This window comes from Mercenaria mercenaria, chromosome 3 (assembly GCF_021730395.1).
Source record: "Mercenaria mercenaria strain notata chromosome 3, MADL_Memer_1, whole genome shotgun sequence".
Classification (NCBI taxonomy): domain Eukaryota; kingdom Metazoa; phylum Mollusca; class Bivalvia; order Venerida; family Veneridae; genus Mercenaria; species Mercenaria mercenaria.
The window spans coordinates 48,983,189-49,000,924 of NC_069363.1; the positions used below are offsets into that span (position 1 = coordinate 48,983,189).

Consider the following 17,736-nt stretch of genomic DNA (forward strand, 5'->3'; position numbering starts at 1 on the left):
CCTCATGAGGATTCGAATCCACACAACGATTCGCTTATATCCATTTTTGTCTGCATTTTAACCAACTGAGCTATGTTGCCACATACGAAGTGGATATTTAAAATGGAAGAAATACTAATATTTGCTTGTCAAGTAATGTGCAAGCATTATGAATTGCTATTTCATCAGTTATCATGAATTAGACTCGTCCTCGCGTTTCGGCGGGAATCACGTTATCATTGGGGATTAGTACTTAGTGGATAGTTAAAATGAAACAAACTACTAATATTTACTTGTCAGATAATGTGCAAGCATTATGAGTTGTTATTTTATCAGTTATCATGAAATGGACTCGTCCCCGCGTTTCGGCGGGAATCATGTTATCATTGGGGATTAGTAGCATAACATTTACAGTTACGAGTTTGTGTTTTTGCCTTCGCGTTATGGTTATAAAACAAGGCAAACCGCTACTTCGCTGATTGGCCTGAGCAGAAGTCATTAGATACTGCATGGGATTTCATGAAAACTTGAATACAGGTAATCAGGTAAGACCAATTTTAAAAGTAAATTAGGTGTAATGTGGTTTTCACCAAGAACGGAAACGTGACGCAGTTGTTAGAGTCTTCGGTAGTTTTCCCACGACAGCATGCAAATATAGCCACGAATTCACGCGTTTGATTTTATTAATCTATATTCTGTTTTCCATGCGTATTATTTTTGATATTATTTTAATTTCTTTAAGATAAATAATAGAGCGTTCCCTTTACGGTTAGATGGCGTGGAACAGAAACAATAGAAACATATTTTATCTTTACTAAATTAACTAATATTGGATTCTGGTGAACCGGAGGTGTTTTGATTTTTTTCTACTTATCTCTCATCCTTATTCGTAGACGTTTGCGGTTTTTTAAATATAACTAAGAACAATATGTCGTTTCACGTGAATTGTATTAATAAATCTTGGATTGTCAAACTGCATTACCATTTAACCTAAATGACGTCAACGACATCGTACAAAAGTGACGTTCCGGCGCTTTAGTTACTGTCAAGTAGCGTTAACTAGATTAACGGAAATCGTCAATCTTACAGCTGAATGCCGGTACTGTAACGTCTCAATCTGACTAAAGTACATATCCTATTACGCTACGCATAGGTAGAAGATCAAATGCTTTAGTCAGATTGGAACAGCAAATAAATAGAGGATATTTGAATTAAAATGGCCTCCACTATTGGAAAAAGTGAGCCTTTTGAAAATTCAAGTGAAAATTGGACTTGCTATAAAAAAAGACTAGACCAGTATTTTATTGTCAATGGAGTAGATGATGGCAAGCATGTACCAGCTTTGCTATCTTTGATAGGTTCGAAAACGTACGGTACATTGCGGGATTTATTTTCACCGGATTTACACAAGGATAAAACTTATGCCGCACTCTGCAAATTGCTTTCAGAGCACTACAACCCTGAACCCCTGTTAATTGCGGAACGCTTCAGATTCTGGAAACGTGACCAGAGACCGGATGAGACTGAGAGTCAATTCAATGTCAGTCTCAGGAAACTCGCGGAACATTGTAAATTCGGAGGAAATCTTAATGATTCATTAAGAGACAGATTTGTTTGTGGTTTAAAGACCGAAAGTATCCAAAAGCGATTATTATCTGAAAATGACCTAACCTACGATAAAACCATTGAATTAGCCACTGCAATGGAATGTGCACAGAAAGACGTTAATGAGCTGCATGGATCTACCCAATCTCTGAATAAACTGACATTAAGAAAGAAACAAATAGCAAAAACACAACCACAGGCACTAAAAAGTGAAACACCATGCTACAGATGTAACAGAACAACCCATAAACCTGACCAATGTAGATTCAAAGACACTACCTGTAACAAGTGTGGACGGAAAGGGCACATTTCCCCAGCATGCAATCAGCAACAAAGACCTAGTCAACTGCCAAAGAAACAAAAGGGTAGAGCTAAGTTACATCAAGTGGAGGAGGAAGAGATTGATATAGACAGTTTGTTCAAACTAGATGAACATGACACAGGAACGAATAGGGAACCTATTTGGTTACAGCGGACAGTAAATGGCAGAAAGGTCAAAATGGAATTAGATACTGGTTCGGGAGTTTCTATAATTCCTATGGAGATGAAAGATACCTTGTTTCCGAAGGACACAGTGTATGAATCAGACTTGAAATTGAAACCATACTGAAATGAAACCTTGTTACCAGAAGGTTATATAAAGTGCAAAGTTAATATCCACGGTCAAGAGAAGGATTTGAAGTTGTATGTAATGAGAAAAGGAAAAGTCCCTTTGTTTGGAAGAGAATGGTTGTACGCCCTAAAGTTAGATTGGACAGAAATATGGAACTTAAACCTAGACAGAGTTGCACAACTTAAGAACAAATACAAGGATCTATTTGACAGAGACTTGGGTAAAGAGAAGAACTTTAAGGCTAAGTTGAAGTTAAAGCCAGAAAGTACGCCAAAGTTTGTAAAGGCTAGAAGCGTGCCATTTGCTTTGAAGCCGCAGATTGGAGAAGAGTTAGATCGTCTTGTAAAAGATGGAGTTCTGGAGAAAGTCGATACAAGTGAATGGGCAACTCCTATAGTACCTGTTCCTAAGAAGGAAGGCATTAGGATCTGCGGGGACTTCAAAGTGACCATTAATCCATTGTTGGAAGTGGACCAACATCCCTTGCCTAAAATTGAAGACATATTTGCGTCACTAGGGAAAGGCAAATCATTTTCAAAGATTGATTTGAAAAATGCGTACCTACAGGTTGAAGTAGACGAGGATAGCAAACAGTATCTGACAATTAGCACACATAAGGGTCTATTTCGATATAATCGTCTCGTATTTGGAATCGCATCAGCCCCAGCAATCTTTCAGAGATTGATTGAACAGGTTGTAGGAGATATTCCTAAAGTAGAAGTGATATTAGATGACATGATAGTCACAGGACAGGATGACAATGAACACTTAGAAACACTCGAAAAAGTTCTGAGTCGTTTGAGTGAATACGGGTTAAAAGTGAATATCGAGAAATGTGCGTTCATGAATGACAAAGTGGTGTTCTGTGGCCATGAGATTACCAAAGATGGTCTCCACAAGACAACTGAGAAAATTAACGCGATAAAAGATGCACCGCCAATCAAAAATGTCAGAGATCTAAGATCGTTCCTAGGACTTGTCCAGTATTACGCGAAGTTTTTGCCAAATTTGGCAACAGTGTTACATCCCCTGCATCAACTATTGACCAAGAATGCTAAATGGAAGTGGACCAAAGCGTGTCAAGATGCAGTTGCCAAAGTGAAGGAGATGATAACATCTGATCTTGTACTGATCAACTATGATCCTGATCTACCGATTATTCTCGCGTGCGACGCAAGCTCTTTCGGAATCGGAACAGTTCTCAGCCACAAGCTACCTAATGGTACAGAGCGACCGATAGCTTTTGCATTGCGTAGTCTCAATAAAGCTGAAAAGAACTATAGTCAAATTGACAAAGAAGCACTTAGCTTGTTCTGGGGAATCAAGAAATTTAACTCTTACTTATACGGAAGAAGGTTTACTCTAGTGACAGACCACAAACCGTTATTGTCGATTTTTAGTCCCAGCAAAGGTATTAGCGCTACGACTGCAGCTAGATTACAACGATATGCTTTGTTTCTGAGTGGATACCAGTATGATATTGTTTACCGGTATACAAAGCAACATGGAAATTGTGACTCACTATCAAGGTTACCGCTTGAAACGTCGAATGTACTAGAAGCTGATGAAACCGATGTCTTCTTTAGTAAACAGTTAGATACTTTACCTGTTAGCAGTGATCAAGTAGCGCTTGAGACAAAACGTGACAGAATTTTATCAAATGTACTTGAATATGTTGCGAAAGGAAAACCGATGAACAGTTATGAAATGTCGGCAGTGTATCAACCGTTCATGAACAGACAATCACAAATATCGGTTCACCAAGGATGCTTAATGTGGGGACTCAGAGTAATTATCCCTTATTCCTTGCGGAATTCTGTACTACAGGAGTTGCATTGTGGACATCTTGGAATTGTCAAGATGAAATCCTTGGCAAGAAGCTATGTCTGGTGGCCAGGAATCGATAATAATAATCCCCTTTGCGTGATATTGCTTAAGTGGATATAATGTGTTCAATTTTTTTGTTCTGCGTTTAACTTATATTCGTTTTGAGCTGAAATTAAACTGTGTGGGGTAACACATACTTAATACAAAAAGATATTTCAAACTTGGATTTTTATAGTTCTAGTCTGTGTTTTCTAGTCTTATTCATTTAAATGTTTGTATTGTTTTGTGTAACTAGTGTTTAAAAGTAACATTCTATGACTAAATATTCATTTCACATTTAGAAATTCAACATCATTATTATTCTTTATACTTACTCTCTAATTAAAAGTAATGTTGGTTTAAATTGTATGAACATTTTAAACTCAGTCCACCCCTGTTTATTATTTCAAAACTTGAACTTGATATATTTAATCTTAGTGTGGGGGGTGTGTTATGTATTGGTACTCTGAAACTAGTCACTGCCATGTCTTATCAATATAAGGTTTGTGAAGTCATTGTGAAATTAAATGTTTACATAAAAACGTGTTCGTTGAATTACGTCCTCAAATTATTCCAGGGTTCATCCACCCAAAATTGTGAATTATAATATAAAATAATGTAAACATAACATGTAGTACACTGAATTATACTGTAATAGAATTCCGCTTAAGCCGTGCTAGGGGGGCGTGAGAGGTATTGCATATTTCGTTACCTCTCATGAACATACTCAACAAAACCAAGTCTGCTATTATTTTACTTGGTTGAATTCTGTGCTTCCAAAGGATCTTCTAACAGATTTTATTCATATCCCAGTGGTGCTTATGCCACAGAGTGTTCCGTTATGACTGTTAAATCTACCTACTTTGCTTATGTATCTTTGTGAGCATGTCTATTACGCATATATCATAAACATATGAGCAGTGCCATGAGAAAACCAACAAAGTGGGTTTGCGACCAGCATGGATCCAGACCAGCCTGCGCATCCGCGCAGTCTGGTCAGGATCCATGCTGTTCGCTTTCAAAGCCTTTTACTAGCTGTTCACCGCTATCAAAAAAAGTTCATACAAATCAATCAAAGAAAGCAATTGTATAAATCATTTGAAAAAAAATGCGTAAAGTTTAGCTAAAGCACTTTTTTAAAAACAGTTTTGTTTAAATTCTGAATTTAGTTGAAAACATCGGTCATACTTGACCTTTTTAAATTACTTTTATTCTGAAAGCGGTTGATCTATGGTTACGATGACATGCATTCACTTACCTTTGATCATCAAGCGTTTTACTACTAGTTGAGGCGCCTTTCTAATGGGTTTGATCTATGTTAAAATGTAGAAACATTAAACACTCACGTCCTTCATTTCTAGAATGTAATAACTCGTTTATGTGACACAGTCCCAATGATATTACACACAGACTTTAATAGAAGTTCTTGAAATGGAACTTCAGTATGTTATATGAGCCGCGCCATGAGAAAACCAAAATAGTGCGTTTGCGACCAGCATGGATCCAGACCAGCCTGCGCATCCGCGCAGTCTGGTCAGGATCCATGCTGTTCGCTTTTAAAGCTTCTTGCAATTAGAGAAACCGTTAGCGAACAGCATGGATCCTGACCAGCTGGTCTGGATCCATGCTGGTCGCAAACGCACTATGTTGATTTTGTTATGATGCGGTTCAATTATGTCATCCACCTGTTTATCCTTCTCTGTCCTGTTTGACGGGACATATAATATGGTAGACTCGCAACCAATCAAACTTTTTATTCATACAGAAACTTTGAATGAAGTTCCTTATCCAGAAGGACCAGAAAGTATCGCAACACTATCTATATGTACGGAGAATCTTCCACGGACACCATACAACACTAAAACACTGGTGTTCTTAAATTAATTGACAGACGAAGATCCTTTGGTGCATAGAATGAAACCAAAGAAACATATAGATACTCGATTGACTGAGTCTGTTCATATGAGGTGATAAAATAGCGCCCATAGCACTGGCTAAAGCAGAAGCAGAAGTTTACAACGCCTTCTTACATTCTGAATTTATTATATTTTACATTAAAGAAAATAGCTTTGAATCCTCTGAAAGAAATTAAATATTAATTGATTCAATGAATAATTACAACGAGATAAAAAGACAAACACAAGTACAATAATTTGAATTTGCACAGTTATCAATCTTCTGTGTTTAGGTTTTCACATTGTAATAAATTAATGGCAACAAAGATGGATGTTGATAACTGAACAGCTAAAATGGCAGAATCACATGTCCATCTGACACATAAGATTGGTAGAATAACATTTGCATTGATGCGTGTATGTGTATGACTATAAAACAATTAAACAGGGTACACATCACTGCTGTTCTACAAAGCTTGTGGAGAGGTCACAAGATATTGTTTGTGAAATCTTGAATACAAGGGATCAGGTAAGACTGTCTTTAAAAGCTACTGCTAAAAGTTAGTGTTGTATGTTTATCACTTAGAAAGGAAACGTGACAAAGTTTGTAGTTTTCTTCTTACGGCATACAAAAATATGTTTAATACTTAAATCGCACTAGTCTATTTTCTTTGTGTAAGACAGTTTTGCTATTGAAAATTTGAGCAACATTTTTATTTTCCTATATTTTGTGAGAGATTTATTAATGGAGCCAAATTTCCATTGCATAGAGCTAGCTCCCTATTACAAATACATGGAAGAATATAAAAATGTGAGTTACTGTATTTCTTTTCATTCCAATGTAATATCAAGTTTCATATTTCCATTATATCTAGGAATTTTTCAACAATCCGAGCTTCTTAGATCATTTACAGTCAACAAGATAGGAAAAGGGAGGGAAACGCATATTTCTAATGACTGTTTGCTAGATATGATACTTCTTGATGTAAATCTTTGGCATGTTTATAAATATGATAACAGAAGGCAAATAATTTTTGAAAATATTGCTTATAACATAATATTGTTTATTGTTATTTTATAGACATTATGAAAAGAGTCTTGCTTGATTTTACTAATTTGTCACAAAGTAACACATAACAGTATTTTATCATATGAATATGATAAAAGTAAGATTGTCTGATAAATGTTCTCTGTTAATTTGGTTCAAAGTCACACCGACACAGTGCAGGTCATATGGAGACGTCTTCAGCTTATGATGGTGGAGGGAGACCGCAGGTGCCACCAGCCCCGGGCATTGTTTCAGGCAAAGGCCGGCACCTGATAGAACCACCGACCTTCGAGAAGCCAGCTGAATGGCTCCTAACATGAAGAAGTCTACACACTGAGCGAGGTTTCGAACCAACATTGGTGTGGCGCAAGTGATTCAAGTCAAACACCTTTACCACTCAACCACGGAGGTCCCTATTAATATGGACAATCATAAATATTTTTCATTGACAGTCCTATGCAAAAAGGATAAGTACATATATATCTAATTCGTTATTTTAACTTGTAACTGCTTAGTACGTTCTATCTTAGTTGACCATGTCTGGTTATATCTTACAGAATGCAACTGTATCTGTTTTCCGTGATCTACGTTTTCCTAGCGTATGCCAATGGGAACGGCGTAAAAGAAAAACTGCAGATAATTCCTCCAAGTATGCCAAGCTTTAACGAAATGGCGGTAAGCCGAAAATTCTGTATTGATACTTGGTTTGATCTATTTACACATCACAATAACAAAGATATTCCAGCTGCTTTGATTAACGCCTCTGATAACTTTCGGTAAATGTTTGATAGAGTACAGTCGTTAATTTTCTTGCACGTGTTTATTTATAAAGTGTGTTGAGTTTGGGTTACCAACCGTACTTGTAAATACCGTGGGGAAAATGCATTTTTTAGCATTGAATACGATACATTTAAGATTTGGAAACAAAAATAACAATGTAATGTGGACATATGAATTATACATAAAATATTTACAAGTACTTAATCAAAACCATTACAATGCGTGTGTATTCTTCAGTCACTAGGGCGGTGGTTTCAGCAGTTTCGAGTGGCCGGTTGTCAATATTCAAGCTCTGACAGGTTTACATATCACGAGCAAAATCTAGTGAAATTCGGAAAAGCACTTCATAGTGTTGCCACGTGGAGGTATACTTACTTTGCTTTATATCGAACTTAAATCTGTAGTATATATTAACCCTTACCCTGCTAGATTTCTAGAAATGGAATGGTCCATCGTTCAACTCAAGCAATACTATTTATTATTCGAAGGGGTGTTCACTGAAACTTTACTGATTGAATAGCAAACAGTGCAGACCATGATCAGCCTGATCTTGGTCTGCACTGGTCGCAAAGGTAGAGGCTAAAAGTTAAGCATGTCGCTTTAAGTACTTGTAATCGATTCGAAGTTTAAGAATTTGAAAACAAGACTGATACACTTGAACTGTTTTTACATGTTACCTTTTTTCGTTTTTCTGTCCTTGGTTAGAACTCTAACGGTACCACTTTTCAAACTGTTGTGGCCTGTTTTTTTTTATCTTTTGTTTTTTTTTTTTTTTTGTTTTTTTTTTTTTTTTTTTTCTTTTTTGCTTTTTTTAACTTTTCAACATTGGTTTGATTAAATGCGCAGAAATTTATATAAAAGATTGCTTTAATGCATACTTAAGCTTGTCTTTTATTTCAGAAATGATATTTGCAACACTTTAACCACGAGATATTTTACTACAGGCCCAGGAGTCTATACAGTCAAAGATGCATTTGGTATAGCTTGACTATTTGAATTTTTAATATACTAAAACTATCGTTTTTGAAATGTATACTATTACTGTAAGTAGTAAGAAGTTTTATGTGGTTTTTTTTTTTTTTTTTGTTATTGATTTTTTTTTTTTTTTTTTTTTTTTTGCTATTTTTTATTATTTGTTACACCAGGATTGTCTGCAGTCTTACGGAAACCAAAATACAAATTCCATTTTTCATTGTTTTTGTTTACATAGGTGCCATTTGGAGCGGATTAGCAATTATTCCAGCCACTGATTATAAGACATTTAAAATTTTATATGGATGCATGAAGATTTCAGTACTGGGCAACAGATGCGATGATCCCCGGCTTCAGGTTTATACAAGAGCTCCAAACCCAGGAAAAAGATTGATGGCAAAAATTGATTACGTTCTGCGAGGACTTTTTGGAATAACAATCTCTGAGTTACCTAGAATTAGACAACTCGAACGTAAGTGTTTGCTGCAAAATTAATTGTAATTATAACAGAGTAAATACCCGTTCGGAAAATGGGCTTAAGTTTTTAACATAAGACTTCGACTGAGTTGCTTTGAATGTCTATGTATGTGTTTCGTCAGTTTTTGTTTTATACATACATTTGTACACGCATATGTTTGTGATACCCGGTCTTCTGTTACCATTACGTTAATAAAAGATTCGCCTGGCAAGGAGAACTTTTATTTACATTGCTGTGTAACTCTGAACCAGATTGGGCTTAACAGTGATGTTTAGTTTATCATTAACTGATCCAATCTTTTGTTATGTTTTCGCTGGCGTTGCTTAACTGAGTTTTCATTGAGAAAAGTATCATTTTTGTCTGTATAAAGGGGTGGGGATCAGAAAATTTTGGACTAGCACACCTTTGAAAAAACTGTCATTAATACAAGCACGATGTTGTCATGGTGTGGGGTTTCAATGGCCATGCTCATTTAAAGTTTTGTTATAGCTGAGTTACAAGTGTTTTAACACACTACACTCCTATATACTAGTATTATTTTGTAAGCATGGAGGCTCCAGGTAGGAAGGAAATTAGTTCCTACATAAAAATGCATTCTTATCTGAATTTATTAGCCAAACAGATTCTGCAAGAATTTAAAACTATTTACAGTGTTCCTATCTAAAGCCACTGTTTATAGGTGAGCTATAAAAATAAATAAATAAGATTCTAGAGTCCAAGATCTAACTCGTGTAGGGTGCCCTAGAACGTCAGCATCTTCTCATAATATGACTACTGTAGCAGCTATTGTAGCAGAAGCAAAAGAACCGAGATAGTTTTAAAAATAGCTTCAACAGTGTGCATTTCAGCGGGAATTGTTCCTGAAATTCTGAATAAACACTTGAAATTATTCAAGGTGTGTGCAAGATGGGTACCCCCATTTGTAGACCAAAGAACAAAAGCCTCAAATGGTGCATTGTTGCAAAAATAAATTGTACAAAAATCTGTGAAAATGCAGATGAAAGGAGATTTAATGAACTTCTCATGGGGAATTAGACATGAATTTTTTTATTATTTTGAACCTCAAAGGCGTATAAACAGCAAACAGTGGCTTAGGAAAAGGCAGTAACAACCAGTTATCACAATAAGAACTGAAAGTTGCTAACGAGTTCTTAACACATTTTTATCTATTTCAAAGTCCCTGTTGTGCAAACACCCAGTGCAATAGACTATTACTGAAAAGTTTTACAAAGACGAGGTTCGTAAATCAGTTACAAAATATTACGCCAAACGTCACCAACAAACAAGTCTACGGAGCATTTGCCTTATTCATGACAATGCATCTGCACCTAAGAGCAATATTTTACAGCAGTATTTACAAAACCAGTAAGCCAAGCATTTGCCGAATCCTCCATATTCACCCGACCTAGGTCCCCGTGATATTTCCCTTTCCCTTGCTGACAAATATTCAGGCTTGGCGTAGCTACAATTCCTGACTTGGTAGCGTAGTTAATCAGTGTTTTCATAGTACCCTAAGGGCAGTCTATGAAGGGTGAATATTTTGAGGGACTGGTAGAAGCAATATATTTAAATACAGGTTAAATGGACAGTCTCAATTTCTTCTGAATTCCCTTCGTATTTGACTCTGTCTTTGTATTTTAGTGTATAGGTTCATGAAGTACCAATTCACATATACACTGATATAAAGTTTCTAGTTGAATGGCAGCGTTCTATGAATATAGCTGTCCTTGGTATGATAATTTTTATTAGAAATTCACTATTATTTACTACAGTACTACTATAGCACACTGCGACTACGTTTTGTGCACCATTGAACAGTTGAACTCGCAAGTCGTGTTTTGCTACTGAACTTACCAATGCGATCCTTCATTGTGTTCCTTTATGTGAAAGTTTAGTTTCAGATTATCTATGTTTTTGTACATTTACATTCCTGTAGGGATATGCATTTAGGGCTGCGTTCTTTGACCGTGGACATCCCTTACCAGTTGTGTCCTGATACGTGTTTAACTTACATATGAAGATATGATAGGGTAGGATAGGATAGGATAGGATAGGATGGGATGGGATGGGATGGGATAGGATAGGATAGGGTGTATGATATGATATGATATGACATATGATATGATGATATGAAATGATATGAAATGGCATATGATATGATATGACATGACATGACATGATATGATATGATATGATATGATATGATATGATATGATATTTATACAGCACCTTTTTCATCGTTAACAAGAACCAAAAAGCTTTACATTCATATATTGTATGTCATTGATTCAGATATATTGAATGCAGAAACAAACTTTCCGTGTCATGTACATATAAATTTAAACCAAGCTTGTTCTATTTTCAGCATGTCCTTCTTTCCGAGAAAATACTAGAGGAGATGGCAAAACGATGGGCTAATTACCGAGGAATCTTCGAAAATATATAAAATAATAGTGTAACTGATATGAAATAATGTATAAATGCTAAGAGTTAAAATGATGTATAAATTCTGTCTGAAACGTTCATAATCAATTTTAAACGGCTATACAAAACGTTTTAAACATACTGAAGCATAATTTTTGCTGACCTTTTCTGCACATAATGACTACCAATGACTTTAAATGAGACCCAAAAAGAAGTATTTGAAAATTGTTTGTGACCAAACGTGAAATGCTTCGCATGTGAAATGCTTTCATAGAGTTCAATATGGTTTTCTCAGCTGGGTACAAGTCCAAATATATCTCGTGTTGTACAGTACAATGTTAAATAACCTTTTTATTCTATATCTATTTTGTCTTACTATAATAATAGTTTAAATTAAAAATGTTACACTGAATATTGTATTCCTGCCTTTTCTAGTTTTTCCCAGCTTGGTATGAGTACAAATATATATTAGATACTTGGCCGAGATATTATGCCCACAAACATTGTCAGCAAGTTTGGTGAAGATCGGATGAAAACTGTTCGGCTTAAAAGAGCGGACAAGGCTAAATTCCCCGTTTTTCGAGTAATTCAAGGACTATAATCAACGAGTGTCTGGTACAATTTGGCTGGTTATCGAAACTGGCCGAGATGTAATGCCCACAAACATTGTCAGCAAGTTTGGTGAAGATCCGACGAAAACTGAATTGTAGAGCAGACATGTTTTGGATGCTGACCGCCCGTCCGCTGCCATTCATAATCTTCTCCATTTTGTTTCTTAACCGTTAAATAAAAACTGCTGAGGTATCGTACAGTTACCTGAATCAGTGGGGCACCAGAATCGGTGTATTTTGTTTAAGCATGCTCCTTGTTTGAACAGGGAGTCGTATAACATAATAAGTTTTTGCACTGGTTATGTAAACTTATTAACTACATCACAGCTTTCAAACTTTGCAAAATGTGATTTTAAATAAAAAGTAATGATGATTTAAAATACCCATGTGTAAATTTTCATGAATTTCTTATTACTTTTTACCACTGTTACAAAATCTCCTCCACTTCCCACACTTTCTAACCATTTGAAACAATATTTTGTTTGATGTAGTTTCAAAAATCTCCCAAAAATTTTATAAATATATTAAAATAAATATGCTTCCCCAGAATTAGCATACGGGGGTATTCCCAAATTTCATCTTTTTATATATTTTTGTTTTAAAAAGTACTGTTTTACCTCCATTTGTTTTCACATGTGAATGTAAAGAAATCTTGTTTTTCTGCCAGAAATGGAAAGATTGCATTTAAAATTTAGTTGCATCTCATTTGTATTCCCCTAAATTTTGGGAGAATGTAACCACAAAGGATGTCACCATCATCCACCTCTTATACTGCTGCTTGCAAAGGGAGGCTAGAATGCATGTGGTTTTCACTGCCAGTGCTATGGTTAACCTTACTTGTTACAAATATTACAAATCCCAGTAAATACATTCATTCTCATGATAAGGAAGTATTGCTTTTATGATAACTTTAATGTTTTGGACATACTTTTCCATTTTAATATCACTTAACCATATGGACTATGAGTACACTGATTCAGGTGACGGCATTTAGACATACCGCTTATAGGGGTCATGTTATTAAAATGGCTCTGATTTTCAATTGGAAGCTGGTTTTAAAAGCTTTGGATCTCTTTAGGATGCACAAGTAAATGATGTATCAAAATAAGTTCATTTTGATATATTTAACCCAAGTTTAGACAAATGCATAGGAGATGAATCCTTATCCCCACCAATACTGGTAACTCCAGGCTAGCTATTCAGACAGACAGGGCTGATACCAATTTCTAGGTTTCGTCCGGAACGGCTTCTTTTAGCGGCTTTTCAAATATTCCAACATCTGATGATCCTATTTACTGTATTTTTAAGTTTTTGATTATTAACGAACGTTTTAATATCTAAATCAGATAGCATTGTTGATCGCGGCCGATGAGGCCGCGATCATTTTGAATAGGACAAGTATATACTTGCTGGGGAAAATATTTCATGATGGACCTGTGAATTCTTTACTTGTGGGTGAAACAGGTCTCATAAGCGTAAATACGACTAGCTTCTTCTGATTATAAAACATACCGTACGATTTTTTGTGAATTAACTGTTGTTGTATTTTTAGTAGTTAAACCCGCCACCCTTGTTTAAGAGCAACATTTAAAAACACGTTTTTTCATCCTCAAGTAATAAGCTAGTAGACTCGCCCAGTTTAATCAATGTAGACGAATACATAGAGCGCTTACTTCACCCGATTTACATTCGGAACATTTTCACGCGTTTCGGGCTTTATCGTATTTTTAACATGGTTTTTCCCCAAGATGTTGGAAATTTTGTCTCATTGTTTATTTTTTTTAATAAAAATGTTACTGTTTTCTTTTTTCTACCACTTTTTTTTCCACCCTTCCTGAAAAAACAGTAATGAGTTTGTACACTTTCAGACAATTGTGCTCTGTTGAAATTTAACCAAACCAAAGTTTACCTGCATAAACAGAAAGCGTGATATGTCACCAGCGCGGACCCAGGGGTGGGGGACCGGGGGTCCGGACCCCCTCTGGAAAATCTTTAAAAAAGGAAAGAAGACAAGAAGGAAAGAAATTTTTTTCGAAAAAGGGCAACATTAGGACTGCATGTAAAGTATTGCGGCTGCTGCTACATACGACCCCGACATAATTCAATTATTTATCTAAAAGAAAAAAGAATTTTACCTTAAAGAAAGCTTGATTTTATCTTTTTTCCCCAAATTTAACAGGTTATTTAAAAAACCCGCCCCAGAATGCAAAAAATGAAGTGCTAAATTTCAAAATTTCCAGGGGGGAGGGGGGGGTGGGATCGGACCCCCTCTGAGAAAATGGCTGTGTCCGTGCATGGTCACTATACCTGTCCAGTACTGGACATTATGGTAAACGCTCTTTCTCACAAATGACAATTTCGCAACTTCTGTCCGGTTTGTACAAATTTCTGGCCGCGATAAACCATTTGACTTGTTATCCTTTGAATCGTTTTTGTGTGTTGTAACCAAAAAAACTCAAATTAAATCCAGATTTCAAGACGCATAATCAAACTCTGTACATAGAGCGCCTACTTCATCCGATTCACATTCGGAACATTTTCACGCGTTTCGGGCTTTATCGTATGTTTAACATGGGACTGTTGAACCGTCCAAATACAGAAAATACAGGATATTTTGTACGCGCGTGGCCCGGTTTTCCATAAATACAGTAATATATTGTACGGTCACGTGTTGTAAATGAACGTTCGCGTTTGGATAGATAAAATAGGTATAGAATAATGTAGAATATTGTTTCGTCCACCTTTTCCGTATCAAGGTTTTTCATTGATTCCGCTTTAAAGATAAGACAGTACAAATTTCAGTTTACATCTTCCTGTACATTCTGAAGGGGTGTTTATGGAATCTTCTTCAAGTTTCCTTAGTAGTTTTGAATCTATTGTCAAAATACAATTCTAACTAGGAAGGTTCCTTAAATGGACACCAACAAATTGAAAAAACTATTCCGAAAATATTGTTAAAGATAGTTTTCCCGGCTTCATTAACCGAGTCGTCGTATAAGTACTAAATGTTGAACAGTTTACACACATGGACACGCACTTTGTTTTGAATCATGCATCAATTTCTACTATATGTAGTAAAGGAAGTAAGAATAATACTATACGTATCAAATATATCCATGTGCATCGACAGTTGTGTTGACATGTACTTCAGCTCGAAATAAGGATTAGTTTAGTTTCATTTGAAACATGGAAATATCAATTGGAATATTAGTGTTATTTTAAACAAATGTCAAAGCACAGTGTATGTTAGTAGATAAGAAAAAAAAGCCATCACTAAATCAAAATGAAATGCCCCATATCAAAATGCTCAATGGTTCTTAACATTCTGAAAAGAGTTTCAATTTAGATTACGTTTTAAATTCTTGGGCGTTGTGAAAAAATCACTGCAAGAAAAAGGTTCAAACTTATAAATTCAACATTATTGTGGGTCCCTAGTTTCTGCTCGTATGCTCATTAGTCAATGAGGACTAAACAAGTGAAATCTTATTTCAAGCATCATTTAAACTAATTTTATTACTTTTTAAGCTGTTTTTTTCATGAAAATAAGAGAGTATGTTTTAAATTTTCAAAATACTTGTATTCTGTCCGTTTTTCTAAAGTAAATTGAATTTGGAAAATCCAATGTGATTAAAGAAGTTCAGTTAACCTCACGAAAGTCAATGAAACACAAAATTATATTTATATTTGACAATTATTGGATAAAGATTAACTTCCATAAGGTCCGTTGGTTTGCCTGCGTTTCTCTTAACTCGGGCCTGAAAATGAAAGCAGACCACTTTTAGACGTTTATGGTTAATAGTCACCAGCCATATTCTTAGTCACCAGCCATATTCTATAAATCTCAGATATGTTAAACTCGCAGTGAAAACACTGGTTTGAGTCCTCGCCCTGGCTAAAATAATTTTATTCTTACGAACATTTGTACCAAGTTTCCTTTTAAACATGCCTATTTACAGTCTGTTATCTCTTTACCTTTTGATTTTCGTTCTTTAGTTTATTCCTAATGCAATGTTATAAATAATGTCGTTGTGAGAAAGTTGAGGACTAATCGATTCTTTATTAAAGTTAAGCATACATTATGTTTAGTACCCATGTATGTAGTTACCCTATATTTAGTACCAATATATTTGAAATTTAGAAAGAATATGCTGTGAATTAAAATTCAACATACTTAAATTTTTGACAATAGAGTATCCATGATAATGCCTTTTTACTACGTAGAACGTACACAAGAATTTGAATACCTGCTAACACTGCAATAGGAACTGTGAAAAGGGAGGAGTTTCTTCTGAAATATTATAAAATTAATAATTATGATATTGTTTAACGGTTTTTAAGTAACAGATTAGCTTTTTTAGTTTTACATTTTATGAGTTTCTATTTGTATCATTTTAGTTATCTGCAGTTGAAATCGTGGTAACGGCAGTCCTTAAGAGATATTAAATTGCTATTTTCGAGACGAAACTTGTTTAAAGTCAAAACCCAAAATGTTCTTTTTTTCCAGTTGTAAGAACGTCAACACAAACATTCCTTACATGTATATATTGTTGAGTAGCGTTTTGATAGATTTACTCTTTATTAGTACATTGTATTGATATTTATTCATGTAAATTGAATTCTTTATAACATTAACGACAGTTATTAGCAGCCAACTATTTCATATATATACCTTCAAAATTGCACGAATACATACATTGTCTCATTGACAACATTATCAGTTCCCATTCGTCTTGTGGTACATGTGTATTCCCTTTCAATCTCCTTTGTGACTTGTTCAAGTTTTAGAATTTTGTCTTCGCTATAGATGCCCCAAGCCATGTTGAAATGAAATCCATATTGCATGTTATTTTGGGAACAATATCAATTACCCGCCTTTGGTCGTGTAAAATAAACCGGCCAAATGATAAACAAAACATAGTCACAACGCCCTCCTATTTGTTCAAATGGGGGCTGTTGGAAATAGAATTATCTTTAGATTTAGATTTAGATCTCATACTTGATATGTAGTATCATTATAAGGTCCTCTCCAAAGTTTGTTCAAATGGGGACACTTGACTTCTTTTAGGGGCTGCTAGCGCTAATAATAGAAGTAATTTAAACGATTTCTTGTCATGAACACCTTGATGAATCTTCATCAAACTTGGTCTGGAGCATCATTGTAAGGTCATAACCCAAATGTTTTTCAAATGGTTGGATATCCTGTTTCATTCTAGGAGCCATTGTAGCTTAATAAAGAAACACCTTTAAATGACTTCTTCTCATGAACGGCTTCGTGGATCTTTTTCTAACTTAGTTTGTTGCATCATTGGAACGTGCTCTCCAAACTTTATTCAAACTGGGATGTTGGTCCTTTGCTAGATCTAAAATGAGAAAAAAACCTTTAATTACCATTGGTTGAATCTTTATCAAACTTGTTAAAAAAAATTATTGCAAGATCCTCGCTAAGTTTTTTCGAATTAGGGCTC

At 35.3% G+C, this 17,736-nt stretch overlaps 2 protein-coding genes across 2 annotated transcripts; both read left to right on the forward strand.

The window, feature by feature from the left end:
• The first annotated feature begins 2,275 nt into the window (after positions 1-2,275).
• Positions 2,276-7,326, forward strand: LOC128555891 (uncharacterized protein K02A2.6-like). Its single transcript, XM_053539689.1, has 3 exons — positions 2,276-4,069; positions 6,407-6,487; positions 7,168-7,326. The coding sequence occupies exons 1-3, from the start codon at positions 2,276-2,278 to the stop codon at positions 7,324-7,326; spliced, it is 2,034 nt and encodes a 677-aa protein (XP_053395664.1).
• LOC128556033 (uncharacterized) lies at positions 6,331-12,072 on the forward strand. The gene is made up of 6 exons (XM_053539932.1): positions 6,331-6,487; positions 7,564-7,681; positions 8,024-8,151; positions 8,687-8,763; positions 8,997-9,230; positions 11,602-12,072. Exons 2-6 carry the CDS (start codon positions 7,565-7,567, stop codon positions 11,652-11,654), a joined length of 609 nt encoding a protein of 202 aa, XP_053395907.1. The 5' UTR covers positions 6,331-6,487; position 7,564; the 3' UTR covers positions 11,655-12,072.
• The last annotated feature ends 5,664 nt before the right edge of the window (positions 12,073-17,736 follow it).

Bases quoted from the DNA above. Each gene is read 5' to 3' on its own strand.
- LOC128555891 (XM_053539689.1), top strand. From the start codon at position 2,276: ATGAGAAAAGGAAAAGTCCCTTTGTTTGGAAGAGAATGGTTGTACGCC. The intron at 4,070-6,406 runs GCAAGAAGCTAT...ACAATTAAACAG, and splicing joins TTGTCAAGATGAAATCCTTG to GGTACACATCACTGCTGTTC. The intron at 6,488-7,167 runs GTAAGACTGTCT...TTTGGTTCAAAG, and splicing joins TCTTGAATACAAGGGATCAG to TCACACCGACACAGTGCAGG.
- LOC128556033 (XM_053539932.1), top strand. From the start codon at position 7,565: ATGCAACTGTATCTGTTTTCCGTGATCTACGTTTTCCTAGCGTATGCC. The intron at 7,682-8,023 runs GTAAGCCGAAAA...TGTATTCTTCAG, and splicing joins CAAGCTTTAACGAAATGGCG to TCACTAGGGCGGTGGTTTCA. The intron at 8,764-8,996 runs GTATAGCTTGAC...TTGTTTACATAG, and splicing joins TACAGTCAAAGATGCATTTG to GTGCCATTTGGAGCGGATTA.